Below are 14,337 nucleotides of genomic sequence, written 5' to 3' on the forward strand. Positions count from 1 at the left end.
TCAAGTGACAGTGCTCCACACAGACATCTGTTCTTGCTCAGGCCCTTCATTGTGAAGTTTTGTTTGCCTGACAGGTGGCAACACTTAAATATCTAAAAGTACAAATGCAGAAAGGAAAGGGCTGCATTTAGTGGAAAGCAGGGGTTCCACAGTCACACTTTCAGCAGCTTGCACTTCATGCTGGATAACGGGATATGGGTGAAGTGGAATCTGAGAACATTCACAAGTCAGTAACATAGTTAGCCTGGGTGTTCCCAGTGACACCACGTGCAGCAGCCTCAGACACTTGTGCACTGTATGAGGCTGCTGCATAATATTCATCTGTAGCACCATCTCCTCCAATAAGTTCAGGAGATGCAACTATGTGCATATTTCCTGACAGTCTCTACTGTTCTCTTCTGCTGTATGCCACTGCACCCTGCAACAGAGAGAAAAAAAAAAGACTGTGTTGCATGTCTTTGGGTAATGACCCTGTCAAAATGGAATAGCTGGATGTATTTAAGAGTTAGGATGGGTGAGGTTTGCAGAAGGGTGAGCAGTGCAAAAGAAGTGGAGCACAAGAACATTATACTAAAGATTGCTGATGGGCAAGATGTGGTGTGTGGAAGGTTGCTAGATCAGTTGGTAGGTGATGACATTTAATTATGCATTCGCCGACTTTGCGGATGAGAGAGGTCAGTGAACACTTTGCAGCACTGCAGCCAGGGCCTCAGGATCAACTCCCTGACTTGACATCCATGTCTACCCATTTTCATTCTCTCCAAAATGAGTGTCTTCTTGGCTCCCAGCAGAAAAATCGTGCATCTCCTCCTCGCCATCTTCTGGACAAAGAACCTTCAAGGCTGCATGAGCGAAGTTACGTGCCATCTCACTGGCCTTCTATTCCATCAATTTTCTTTCTCTCTTGTGAAAAACACTGTTAAAGACAGCCTCACCACCAGCTGCAGCCAGAAGATACCTCTTCCCCTTTTAGAAGTGCAGGCTGGCTTTAACTTGTGCTAACCAGGCATACACCTGGGCCACCACATACAGCCAGTCAGTAGCAGACTTAGTCCTAGGCTGCACACCAATAACAATAAGCAGGTAGTCTTAAAATCGGGTGCAAGAAACTGTGCAACTCCATCTCTGCATCCACAAACCAACCTTACCGAATTTTTAGCCCAAGAGAATAAGACAAGTAGAGGGAATTATGAAGTTGCAAGGACAGGCATAATCAAATCAGGATGGAATGATACTGAATGTGAAACATGTACTGTTGTGTAAAAGGTATAAAGAGCAACTGTTGGAACAGATACTTCAGAATTTGATTAAGATCTGATTAACCTATACAGCAAGATTGGACCTGTAATGCATTTGATTTCTCCAGCTGAGTATGCTGTTAAGTGTACACTTAATAACCGAATGCTTAAATCATTAACAGCTGGCATTCAATGTCATAAACCCCATTGGGTAGGAGTAAATTATAACCATACACATTTATTCCTCAACACTAGCAAAGAGCCTCTCTTGCCTTCTTTTCTCAATTCCCTCGCTATTAGGAACATTAACTTGTATTTTCTTAGACATCCTGTAGTGCTTTGTAGATTTTGTTTTTTTTACATTCCTGCATCAAGTCTTTTCCTTTTTATGGGAAACACATCAGGCCAGTTCATTGTTATACATCCTTAAAATTATACAGTAACAGATAACGCTAGAGCCAAAGCGTTAGCATTTTGTTTAAGTTGCAGCAGCTACCTGAAAGCTGAACCCCATCATTCTTAGAGCCAACTTCAAACCTGAAAAACCTATAATGGAAACTCCCTTAAAAATACTAAAAAGTGAAAACTTTTACAACAAATTTAAAGGAAGTCTCAAAGGGATCATATCTGATTAATAACAGCTTACCTTCAATTCATGTCGCTGCTGTTTTAGTTGCCCTTCCAGTAAATGGCAATTTTGGAGATATTTACTATTTTTTGTTCTCAATTTTTCATTTTGATCTTCCAGTAATCTTTGATCATGCTGCATCTTGATCATGTTGAGTTTCTGCCCTGAACGACACTGAATCGATGATGTTTTTCTCTCCCTCAAAAGAGAGATTTAAAATAATTACTGAAATAGTTTTACATTTCTCTGCCTTATCCATTCACTACATATGCACTAAAACTTTCAAATTTGTTGCAACTTGTTCAAACACGCTATAAAAAAACAAGCATTCTTAAACCAATTTTTGCACATACTCAACAAAAAAAAAGATATTTGCCCAACTTCTTTGGAAGCAAAGAAGATGGCAATTAAAATGCTAAAAATCTGCTATGACTTTTTTATGCAAGGAGGATCTCAAAAAGGAGTTGACATGGCCTGGAACTCTGTCCACTCCAAGCAATGGATTCTGCACTAAGTTTCCCAAATCCACAATTTCTACCAAGAACAAGGGAAGCAGATGCATGGGAACAAGTCCAGCACCTGCAAGTTCCCCTCCAAGTTATATACCATTTTAACTTAGAAAAATACTGCCATTTCTCATCATTGCTGGGTCAAAAATCACTGTTGCAAAATCCTGGAACTTTCTACTTACTACCATTGTGGGTACAGCTACACCACACCAGCTGCAGTAGTTTGAGGAGGTGGCTCAACACATTAAAGGCAAATAATGTTGAACTTGCCAGTGATGCTCACACAACATAAATGAATTTAAAAAATCTGGTGGGACTATGTTGGTAACTTGTGGGATAGGGCGTTTTAATTCCTTTATTCTTGTTACTCCCACTTCTAACCATTAGGTTGTCATTTAAGCGTCTCTGAATCATCATGTGGCTTTCAATCTTATTAGCAAGGCTATTAATTAAAGACCAGACAATCATAATTTTTCTGTCATAGGTATTGGCCCAGCACAAGTTGTCATTTAGAAATTCTGTAACGTTCAAGTAAATGGCACAATTTAATCACTTCAGTGCAGATTACTGGCCATAACAGGAAGAGATGGTCATTTGACCCCACAAGCCTGCTCTGCCATTCAATAAAATCATGGGTAATCTGATGGTGACCGTAACTACCCTTTCTGTCTTGATTCCCTGGTCGATCTAAAATTTGTTTAACTCAGCACTGAATAAATTAAGTGACCCATCTCCACTGCTTGTTAAGGAACAGAATTCCAAAGTCTCAAAACCCTCAAAAACATCTCTCCTCATTTCCATCAGCGAAGACCCTTTATCTCTAATCTGTGCTCCCTTGTTCTTGACTCCCCCACAAGGGGCAACACACTCCCAAGATCCATCCTGTCAACTCCTCCTGGTTTCAATAAAGTCACCTCTCAATCTTCTAAACTTCAATGAAAATAGGCTGAACCTGTTCAACCTCTCCTCAAAAGTCCCTTCAGTCAAGTGAACCTTCACTGAAGCAGATTCCTGTAGTCTCTCTCCATTCAAATAAATATTCTGCTTCCCTATCCTTTCTGCCAAGTGTACTACCTCACATTTTCCCACATCATACTCCATCTGCCAAATCTTTGTCCACTAACATAACCGATTTATACCCCTTTGCATCCGCTTCAAAACTCACTTGCCTGCCTACGTTATCAGCAAACTTAAGCTCCCATACACTCAGACTCTTCATTCAAGTCATTAATAAAGAGCATAAATAGTTGAGTAAAACAGCACTGTATAAAGAATCTTGTACTCACAAGGCGCACATAAGGGAGTTTTCCCGATCCATCTTTAGATCCCTATTTTTATGTTCTACAGTGTCCACTCGACTCTTTACGTCATTTCCCAGCTGCTCATTTGTTGAATCCAGCATACTCTTCACTCTCTGTGAACCATTATTGAGTCTCTGAAACCCCTCTGCATTCCTACTAGGAATTAGTGGGGCAGAATTTGGATTATTCTTTATTCCTTCATAGTTGTGGGTAGAAGTTGCCTTGCACTTTTCAGCAAACCCCTTTTCAGTAACTTCTTGAGCAACATCCAGAGCATCACTTTGTGCATCAACGAGAAGGGCTCCATCCTGAGCTGTATCTCGATGACTGACCCGAATTATTTTGTCATTTATCAAACTGGCCAGAAATCTTCTTCCCTGAAGAAAAGCCATGGGGTAGAACAATCAAAATGGAGTAACTACCCATTGTTGGATGTCCAATAAATAAACAACTCATGCACAAAGTTTCATCAGACATCAGCTAGGAAGATATAATTCCTACAGTGCAGGAGGTGGCCATTCAGCCCATTGAGTCTGCACTGACCCACAATTCCACCCAGACCTTACCCCCTTAACACCAGATATTTACCCTGCTAATCCACCCCCCCCCCAACATGAATTTAACACAGCCAATCCACCCAACCCGTATCTCTTTGATCTGTGGGAGGAAACCCACACAGACATGGAGAGAATGTACAAACTACACGTAAATAGTCACCCAAGCCAGGAACCGAACCTGGGTTCCTGGCATTGTGAAGCAGCAGTGCTCATCACTGTGCCACCATGTGGGATAAGTAAAGCTTAGTGAAAAAATTAAAAGTAAAATCTATTTCTGCAGCAGGTACACAAGAGTTTCCCCTCATGCAAAGGGTTTTCACACTACACACACACTATCCCAATGGGCCCAGTCCTTTTCGATATTAAAGGCAGTCTGTCATTTCTACTATGAAATGATTTATATCCTTCTTCATTTATTCAACCAGCACCACTGAACCAAATCTGTCAGTGATATCAGCTTCTCTGCTCCAGGAAGAACACCACAACTCCCACTTTGAAATCAAGTCTTCTACCTTAAATAAATATAATTTCTAGGCACCAATTATTTCCTAGACATTGATTTAGCAATGTTAATTTGACATTCTCTCCTTGTGCACATTTATCAGCATCTGAATTTAAAGTTTTAAAGTTTATTTATTAGTATCATAAGTAGACTTGCATTAACGCTGCAATGAAGTTACTGCGAAATTCCCCCTAGTCACCACACTCCAGCATCTGTTCAGGTACACCAAGCGAGAAGTTAACATGGCCAATGCACCTAACCAACATGCGTTTTGGACTGTGGGAGGAATCTGAAGGAACCCCACTCAGACACAGGGAGAAAGTGCAGATTCCACACAGACAGTGGCCCAAGCTGGGAATTGAACCTAGGTTCCTGGCGCTGTGAGGCAGCAGTGCTAACCACTGTGCCACCATGCCGCCCTTGATCATCTTACTTTGTACCTCACATCCAGGTTCACCATCACGTCGACTTCAATTGTTGTATTTTTCCTCTGTCTGCTCGTCCTCCTCTCTCGTTTCAATCCTCTCGCACTACATTATTTACGCTCTCCAAACTGATACTTTTGAATTCAGATAAAGACCACCCCATCTCATCTATATAGCTCTAAAATTTCTCCCAATGTTCTTGATGGAATCTGAAAATCTCCCTTCCACATCACTTTAATCAGTAATTGATTTGCTTAACCTGCTCGGCACAAATGATACCTGGAATAATTATTAAGGTAACTATTCTCCGAATCTTGCTCTTTAATATAGAATCTACCTTTCCAGCTCTCTGCAAGAACTCTATCTTATCCTTGCCAACACAATAACCATGATTTGTGGCTGGTTAACCTTCTTTTCAGTGCAGAAGTGACATCCAGTGGTCAAACATTAATACTGCTCACTAGATATCTTCTATAGTTGAAAAGCATTTATTTTCTTAAGTGGGGTTTATTTGTTTTTAAATTTGTAAATCTCACACAGATGTGCTGCAGACCATCTGAGCTAACTTGAAGCAATGTTTCACTGGCAGAGGGCAAACAATAAACTCATTGAAACAATACAAATTCAGAAGTTTTACTTACTATTTAAACTTGCTATAATTCAGTTTAAGTTTGTTGTCAGAGGTAGGCTTATGTTAACACTGCAATGTAGCTGCCACACCCCAGCACCTGTTGTGCACCGAGGGAGAATTTAGCATGGCCAATGCACAAACCAGCACATCTTTCAGACTGTGGGAGGAAACCCACAGGGACATGGGCAGAATGTGCAGACTCAGTACAGACAGTGGCCCAAGCCAGGAATCGAACCCACGTCTCTAGTGCTGCGAGGCAGTGCTAACCATTATGCCGCTGTGCTGCTATTCCTCTCCTGTTTTTCCATTTCCTAACTTCACACATAAAATACTTCATGTAACACCTGCTGTCCTTTGCTAAAACTGCTTTTAAGCAGCATCATAAAATGGAGCAGAAGACAACTTCCAGAAAGATCTTATCAATGAGCTAATTGCTTGTACTGAAATCAGACTGATAAGAATTGAGAGAGAATGTGATGGTGAAAACAGACATCCTATAAAGTTCTACAAAAATTAGGTAGGTTCCAACCAATTAATGGTAATAATTGAAGCTCATATTCATTATTTTGCCCATTACACTTTCCGCAATCTTGAGATAAGTTTGATGTGTTTACTCAGTTGTACAGCCTGTACCGATCAGAAGGTAGGAGCAGGAGGCCATTTAGCCCACCTGTTCCACCATTCAATAGGATCATGACTGATTTGGCTATAAATTCAAAGACCCATCCTCCAATACTTTGAGGAAGAGAATCCCACACACCCACAATCCTTTTGGCAGGAAAAAACAGAATTTTACTCTTCCCCCCACAAAAGGAAACACCCTCCCAGTAGCCTGCCATCCCTCCCCCAGCCACCTTCCTCAGATTCTTGCGGGTAGGACTTTATGGCCTCACTCATCTTGAAACCACAAGATCTCACCAGAAGTCAACAGATCCATCCATGGTCTGCTCCTCGCCCTCTCCAATTCCCATAGGGGGGGGCCAGTAAAATTCTGGCCAACATGTTTCAGTAAAATCACCTCTCATTCTTCTAAACTCCAAAGGATATAGATGTGAACTTTTCATAAGACAACCTCTTCATTCCAGGAACAAGTCTAGAACAAAGAAAATTACAGCACAGGAACAGGCCCTTTGGCCCTCCATGCCTGCACCAACAATGCTGCCCGACTTAACTAAAATCCCTTCCTTTCCAGGGACCACATCCATCTATTCCCAACCTATTCATGTACTTGTCAAGGCGCCTCTTAAAAAACTTACTACCGTATCCACTTCTACGACTTCCCCCGGCAACGGGTTCCAGGCAGCCACTACTGTGTGTAAAAAATGTCTCGTACGTCTCCTTTAAACCTTGCACCTTAAACCTGTGCCCCCTAGTAACCGACTCTTAGTTAAGCTCTCCTGAATAGCTTCTAGACCATTGATTTTTAAAATCATAGGATCCTTACAGTGCAGGAGGCGGCCATTTGGCCCATCAAGTCTGCACCAACCACAATCCCACCCAGGTCCTACCTTCATAACCCCATGCATTTACACTAGCTAGTCCCCCTGACACTAAGGAGCAATGTAGCATGGCCAATCCACCTAACCCACACATCTTTGGAATGTGGGAGGAAACCAGAGCACCCAGAGGAAACCCACGCAGACATGGGAAGAACGTACAAACTCCATACAGACAACATTCCAAGCCAGATCCCTGGCACTGTGAAGCAGCAGTGCTAACCACTGTGCCACCCCAGAGACATGTAAGGAGACAAAACTTGCACCAAGTGTGATCTCACTATGATCTTGTACAAATATGATAAAACTTGGCTACTTTTACATTCCATTCCTCTTGCAATGTACACCAACAATCCATTTGTCATCTTAATCATTTGCTGTACCTGCATACTAACTTTATATGATTTATGTACCAGGGCACCCAGTTTCCCCTGTACCAGTGGGTTCTACAATCTTTCTCCATTTAAACAGCAGACTGCTTTTCTTTACTTCCTGCCAAAGCAAAGCAATGGTGAACAATCACTGCCCCACCTTCTTCATACAGAATGAGGCAGCTGAACATCATGAAATTCTCCCAATTAGGAACAAAAGTTGTGCAAAAGGAAAATAGACATTTTCTCTCCCAGCCATGCCCTCATCAATATTAAATTTTATGTACGTGTCTGATACTCTGTGAAGATAAGCAACTTTTTTTTGAAACAGGATTTGCAACATTAAAATGTCACAATTCCTCATCATGTCTATAGCTATCACTTTATCAGAATTTTCTATTTTAAAACTGAATAACAAATTATTTTTAACATACGAACAGATTAGCAATACCACCAGATGGAGCAGTACAGCTTCCTTATGCTTCAGCATCATATTTCTCAGTCCCTGCTACTGTTATTCCACTTTTCTTTGGAAAGATAATTTTTTGTTCTCTCCCTTACCATCCTAAATCCTAATCCACCCTCAATCCTACTTTCATTATTTCTAGAATGGACTACGCTAACACACTCCTGCCAGAACTCCCATATTCTATCCATTGTAAACGTGAGGTCACACTCTGCTACCCATGTCTCACCTCACACAATGTCTGTTCCCCTATCACGTTTAACTAGCCAAAAACAAATGTTCCCCTATCCCCTTTATAAACATTTTAGCATGGCCAATGCACCTAACCAGCACGTCTTGGATTGTGGGAGGAAACTGGAGCACCCAGAAGAAAAACCACACAAACACGGGGAGAATGTGCAAACTCCACACGAACAGTGACCCAAGCCAGGGATCAAACGCAGGTCCCTGGCGCTGTGAGGCAGCAGTGCTAACCACTGTGCCACATGCTGCCACAATGAGAATTCAGGCAGCTGTATTGTCTGCCTGGTACTATGGTTCAGGATGTCAGCCCAGAGCTAGGGAGGAACTTGCAGTGGGAAGGGGAGGATCCTGTTGTGGTCCATGTAGGTAACAACAAAATAGGTAGAACTAGGTTCTGCATAAGGCGTATTATTGCAGTATTAATGTAAGCCTTACTTGTAGCTAATAAACTTCACCTTAAAAAAAATTTATTTATCATGGAAGATTTTAACTTACATAAGCAGGAATAATCAGATGAGTAAAGGTAGTGTAGGTGACAAATTCATCGAATGTTTTTGGGACAATTTTTCAGATCAGCACATTCTAGAAACAGGGAACAGGCTATACTAGACCTGGGTATGCAGTGAGGCAGGATTAATTAAGGAACTCATGGTAAGGTAGCAGTGATCATAATATGATTGGATTTTGCTTCAGTTTGAGGGAGAAGAATAGTTCTAAGAATGATAATTTAAACTTAAATAAAGGTTAGCAAAAGTTAATTGGAAATTTAGGTTAAATGATAGGTTTTTAAAAATTCATTCATGGGTTGTGGGTGTTGGCATCTATTACCCATCCCTAATTGCCTCTGATACACTCAGCTATTTCGGAGGACTGTTCAGAGTCAATCACACTGTTGTGGTCTGGAGTCACATGTAGGCCAGACTGGGTAGGAATGGCAGATTTCCTTCCTTAAAAGGACTTCTGTGAATCAGGTGGGTTTTTACAACAATCAACAATGGTTTCATTATTAGGTTTCTAATTCCAGGTTTTTACTGAATTCAAATTCCATCTTCCATTCGAACCCAGATCCCCAGAGTATTTCCCTAGGTCTCTGCATTACTAGTCCAGTGACAACGTCACTGCGCCATTGCCTCCTCCAACATGCATTGAAAGCAGCTCAGAAAAGGTTTACTGGACTACTACTTGGAATGGGTAGGTTGTTTTAAGAGGAAAGGCTGGACAGGCGAGCCCTGCATCAGCCAGAGTTTAGAAGAGTAAGAGACAACTTGTTTGAAACATACAAGATCACAACAAGGTGGATGTGGAAAGAATGTTTCCTCTTGTGGGAGAATTTACAATTAGGTGTCACTATTCAAAAATCATCATCCATTTAGGAGAGAAATTAGGATAATTTTTTTCTCTGGAACACTCTTCCTCAAAAGGGAAGTAGAGCTTTTGAATATTTTTAAGGCAGAGTTAGATAGATAAGCAAGGGGGTGAAAGATTATAGACAATAGGTGAGAATGTGGTGTTGAGATTACAAATAGATCAACTATGATCTTATTAAATGGCAGAACAGGTTCAAGGGGCTGAGTAGCCTACTCCTGCTACACATCCTTGTACGTACTTGGTCAAATGGAGTTACATCTTGATGAGGTGGAATCTGAAGGCCCCAAAGTCTAAATCTGATGGCCAATCCAGGATACTGCAAATCTTCTGGAAGTTCAACAATACATGACTTTTTTAGAGTCTCAGAATTTCCATAATCGACATAAGTCATCAAACACTGAAAGAAAGATAAAATGTGGGGTCTTTTTCAAAATGAAATGATGCACAAATACTTAAAGCAATTTACTCAGACTCTTTAACGTTTAGATCAAAATAGTTGCTACAGCACAGCTGAATACGCCACAATAAATTGCTGCATGCCATGAATCTTTTCTCATTGCCCACATGCCAGTGTTGCTCAATGGCAATAACGTAGGAAGCATTAGACCACGACCTGGGGAAAAAAAAAACCAAGGAATCTGAGAATGAGGAAGAACTTTTATTCTGATGTTTAAAAAAAAACTCATTGTCTTGATTCAAGTTGTGTTCATATCGTCCCAGAATCACATAAAAAATGGCCCTGCCTACATGACATGACAGCCCATTTTTATAGGTTTCATTTCTCACTACTTCACAAAACCAGATTTAAGATACAGGAATCAATTTTCACTTCATTTGCCTGGTGATAATGGCCTTGCAGCTCTGATCACTCCAATGACGTAGCTGGGACCATTTGAAAAGAGACCTACCTCTTTGGATTTCCAAAGTGCTTAAGACATTTAGGATTCAAGACATTTAGGACACCGGCTACCACCTATGTAGGGACTGGCCACAAGCTGTGCACTGCAACTTTTCAACCAGTTCCACAGGCAATGGAAAAGTCAAGTCTAGAGTTACTTTGGGGGGGGCTTTGAAGGAGAAGTAGTATGCCCCAGGGTGCACAAAAATAATCTGGGCTAGTAGCACCCAAGGTCCTAAACCTTTATCAACACAATCCTTTGTGGAAGCATCAAGCAAGGGGGAGGGGGGTGGTGGTGGTGGAATTCTCCTAACCTCTTTTAGTGGTGCCTAAATGCCTATCAGTACATATTGGGTGGAATTCTCTGGCCGTTCACAACGTCAGGATTTTCCCATCCTGCTGCAGTGAATGGAGATTCGACTGAGCATTAAATTCTGCATCCTCTGGCAGTGGCAGCAGGGTATGAACAGTCAGCAAATTTGCTCATATTTATCAAACCCTTCAAAATTTTAAGCCCCCTTTATCAGGTCTGTTCTTAACCTCTGCTGTATAATAGCTCAGTTTCTCTTGTCTCTCATTATAACCAATATCTCTCATTCCCAGGATCACCTTACCGAATCTGTTCTGCATTTCTGTTAATGTGAGGGCAGTTCCAAAGGATTGGAAAAATAGCTGAAGATTCAAACAGGGAGCTGCAGAGAAGATGCACGAAATGACCCAGAAGGGGAGAATATATTCATGGATTTGAGGGGAAAGTTGGCTGAAGAAATTGTGGCACCTCGCAAGGCTCAGGGCTGGGTTTATTTCAAGGTGTGTGATGACAGCAATTTTGATTGGGAAGGCAGTACCAAAGGAAAATGAACCATTAACATTAACTAACATTCAGGCCAATATGAGAACTTGGTAGTCACGGAATCTGCAGGCAGCCTGGGAATGAGTTTGGCTTTGTGAGCAAAGAGAGTGGGAGAAAAAGTGTGAAGGCCTCGAACCACTGTCACAACATGATAACTGGCAGTGGAATAAAGAAGCTGGGGTTATTTTTGCCCTCTATGGTAATCCTGGAGCAGGATAATTTTGGTAGAATGAGTAAGTAGCGCATGACCCCATCTGGCAATAAATGGCTAAGCCATTGTGTAACTGATACAATGAAGTCTGTGCACTTGGCACTATGGAGTGAATATGGGGTCAAAACAGGTGAAATAACTGATACATGAAAGGGTACAAGTTTTTCAGTGGACAGAGGCTCAAAAATGGAAGTTAACAAACCATGCGCCATATTATGTATAAACAAATAATGTCAGCCATCACTAGTGTTTAAATACTAAATTATGATGCTTCAAGGAAGATAAGCTAGTATTCCTTGAACCCACTGAATGTTCCTTCTATCACTTGAATAGGATTTTGGGTGACAGCGTTCAGAAATCCTGGGTTGATTCATGCACAATTCGGTCAAGTGGATAAACAGGAATCCTGAGACAATCTGATGGTTTACAGCTTTTAGCCTCGTTACCATCAGGACAAGATGTTTCCAACTGTCAAGGGGGTGGGTACTGGAGATTTTGTTCCACTCAAGTCTGCAAAGTGACTTAGAGAATTTTAAAGACTTCATTAAGATCTAAATCATGAAACAAATCAAAGTCACATCTTATTGGTCACTTGATACAACCGCCATCTTACAAAATAAAACCAGCCATGTTGGATGACTGGGTTAATTAAACTTCCGTTTTTCAAGAGTAACGGATATCAAATACCTTTTCAGTTGTCATCATTTTTTTCAGCTTGCATCTATACCAACACTGGTCTTCAGAATATAACCCGCCATAAATCTAAGAATAAAAACATTGATGTTTTTGTTCCCATGTAAAGAGCTATTACATCATACAAATCAAAGTAACAGAATTCTGTCCAGGATAAGATTCACGTTAATAACCAATGTCATTAACTTAAAGGGTCCAGTTGGATTCATAGGTAGTGTAGTTAAATTTAACAAAACAAAAATCAACTTCAGATCATGTGAGTAAGGTATAAGATTAGATAAATATTCAGGGAATACTTCATCCTGGGAAACATTAATCAGTTCTGTAGAAGTGGGCACAAATTTGATCTTTATTTCTTACATATTAATTTTTCAGCGGTGAGATTAAGGAGGTACAAACACACCTCCTTAAAGAACTAATTTGAATTTCCAATGAAACAATGCATTCCGAGGAAATCTGCGTTTGAAACCAAGTACATACCTCCACTAGTACAACACAAGCACATTAAAAACTGAAAAATCAAATACTAAACTGAGCAATGTACAAGGGCAGCATGACAGGAACCGTCTCCTTGGAATGCTAAAAGAGGAAAATGTGTTTGGCAATGGCATCACACTGGAGCCAGCAAAAATGGCAGAGGGCGATCCACGTAACATGGCAGCTGGAAGGTGAGGACAACAGACTCCCTTCCAAAGTTCTAGGAGACAGGGAACAGGGCAAGAGCAGAACTGCTTGAAATTAATTGGACATAGCAAGGGGCCCGGTCAACTATGCTGTGTGGGAATCCTCAGTTGAGGAAAAAGCAAAATATATCGGAAGCGCTTGTGTGGAAGGTTGCAAACAGATGCGATGGAATCAGATAAACCAGGGGAATGGAAGAGAGTACTTACAGGAGGCAGGATGTGAGGAAATCTAGTCAAAGTCACTGTGGGAGCCCAGAAGTCAAGTTGGGAAGAAGTCAGAGATGGACTAAGTGAAGATAAAGGATCAGTAAAATTGGAAGGAAAGTCAATGAAATTTTCCAGTTCATATTGAGAGTTGCACCGATGTCATCAATGTACCAGAAAGAGAGATGAGGGAGGGGCCTGCGTAAGGCCAGAATAACAAAATTTCCATTTATCCTGCAAAAAAAAGACAGGGCAAATGATTCACCACAGCCAGAGTTTGGCCAGGAGTAGGCAGGGTCTGTGGTAGAGACTGCATCTGGGTGGCAGGTTGGGGGAAGCAGTGCAGATAACTCTTCCAATAAACTTCACTGGAAAGATAGAGGTTGCGGGGAGACCTGATAGAGGTCTACAAAATTATGAGGTACCGACAGGGTGGATAATCAAAGGCTTTTTCCAAGGGTGGAAATGTCAACTACAAGGGGACAAATTTAAGGGAGATGTGCAGGGGAAGTTTTTCACCCAGGGAGTGGTGGGTGCACTGCCAGAGGAGGTGGTGGAAGCAGACATATTAGCTATATTTAAGAGGCATCTGATGGATACGTGAATAGGGAGGGGATAGAAGGATATGGACCAAGTAAGGGCAGAAGATTTTTTCTTTTAGTTAGGGTATCAAGATCGGCATTTGGAGAGCCAAAGGAACTGTTCCTGTGCTGTACTTTTGTTTGTTCTAAATCAATGACGCCGACCACCCACACTTTCCATACCCAAAGGAATCTGGGACTTCTCGAAATTATGGCCTTACAGCTTCCAGGAAAAACTCCCAGGGTAATACTCTAGGGACCTGGGTTCAAATCCCACAACAGCAAATAGTGGAATTTGAACTCCAGAAAGATCTGGAATTAAAAACTCAAATAAATGACCATGAAATCATTGTCAAATAAACCCATCTGGTTCACTAATATTCTTTAGGGGAAGGAAATCTGCTGTCTTTATGCAGTCTGGCCTATATGTGACTCCACACCTACAGCAATGTGGTTGACTCTTAACTGTCCTCCCAAAT

General features: G+C 41.3%; 1 protein-coding gene across 1 annotated transcript in view; it reads right to left on the reverse strand.

The window, feature by feature from the left end:
* Positions 1-14,337, reverse strand: part of stk31 (serine/threonine kinase 31) — an 85,885-nt gene that overhangs the window by 57,461 nt on the left and 14,087 nt on the right. Inside the window, exons 4-7 of the mRNA XM_080206879.1 lie at positions 12,385-12,459; positions 9,974-10,132; positions 3,662-4,053; positions 1,885-2,065 (exon numbers count right to left, since the gene is read on the reverse strand). Of these exons, the coding sequence (XP_080063005.1) occupies positions 1,885-2,065; positions 3,662-4,053; positions 9,974-10,132; positions 12,385-12,459 (807 nt within the window). The remainder of the gene's footprint in view (positions 1-1,884; positions 2,066-3,661; positions 4,054-9,973; positions 10,133-12,384; positions 12,460-14,337) is intronic.

This window comes from Carcharhinus amblyrhynchos, chromosome 2 (genome assembly GCF_965287045.1).
Source record: "Carcharhinus amblyrhynchos chromosome 2, sCarAmb.v2.hapA, whole genome shotgun sequence".
Lineage (NCBI taxonomy): Eukaryota > Metazoa > Chordata > Chondrichthyes > Carcharhiniformes > Carcharhinidae > Carcharhinus > Carcharhinus amblyrhynchos.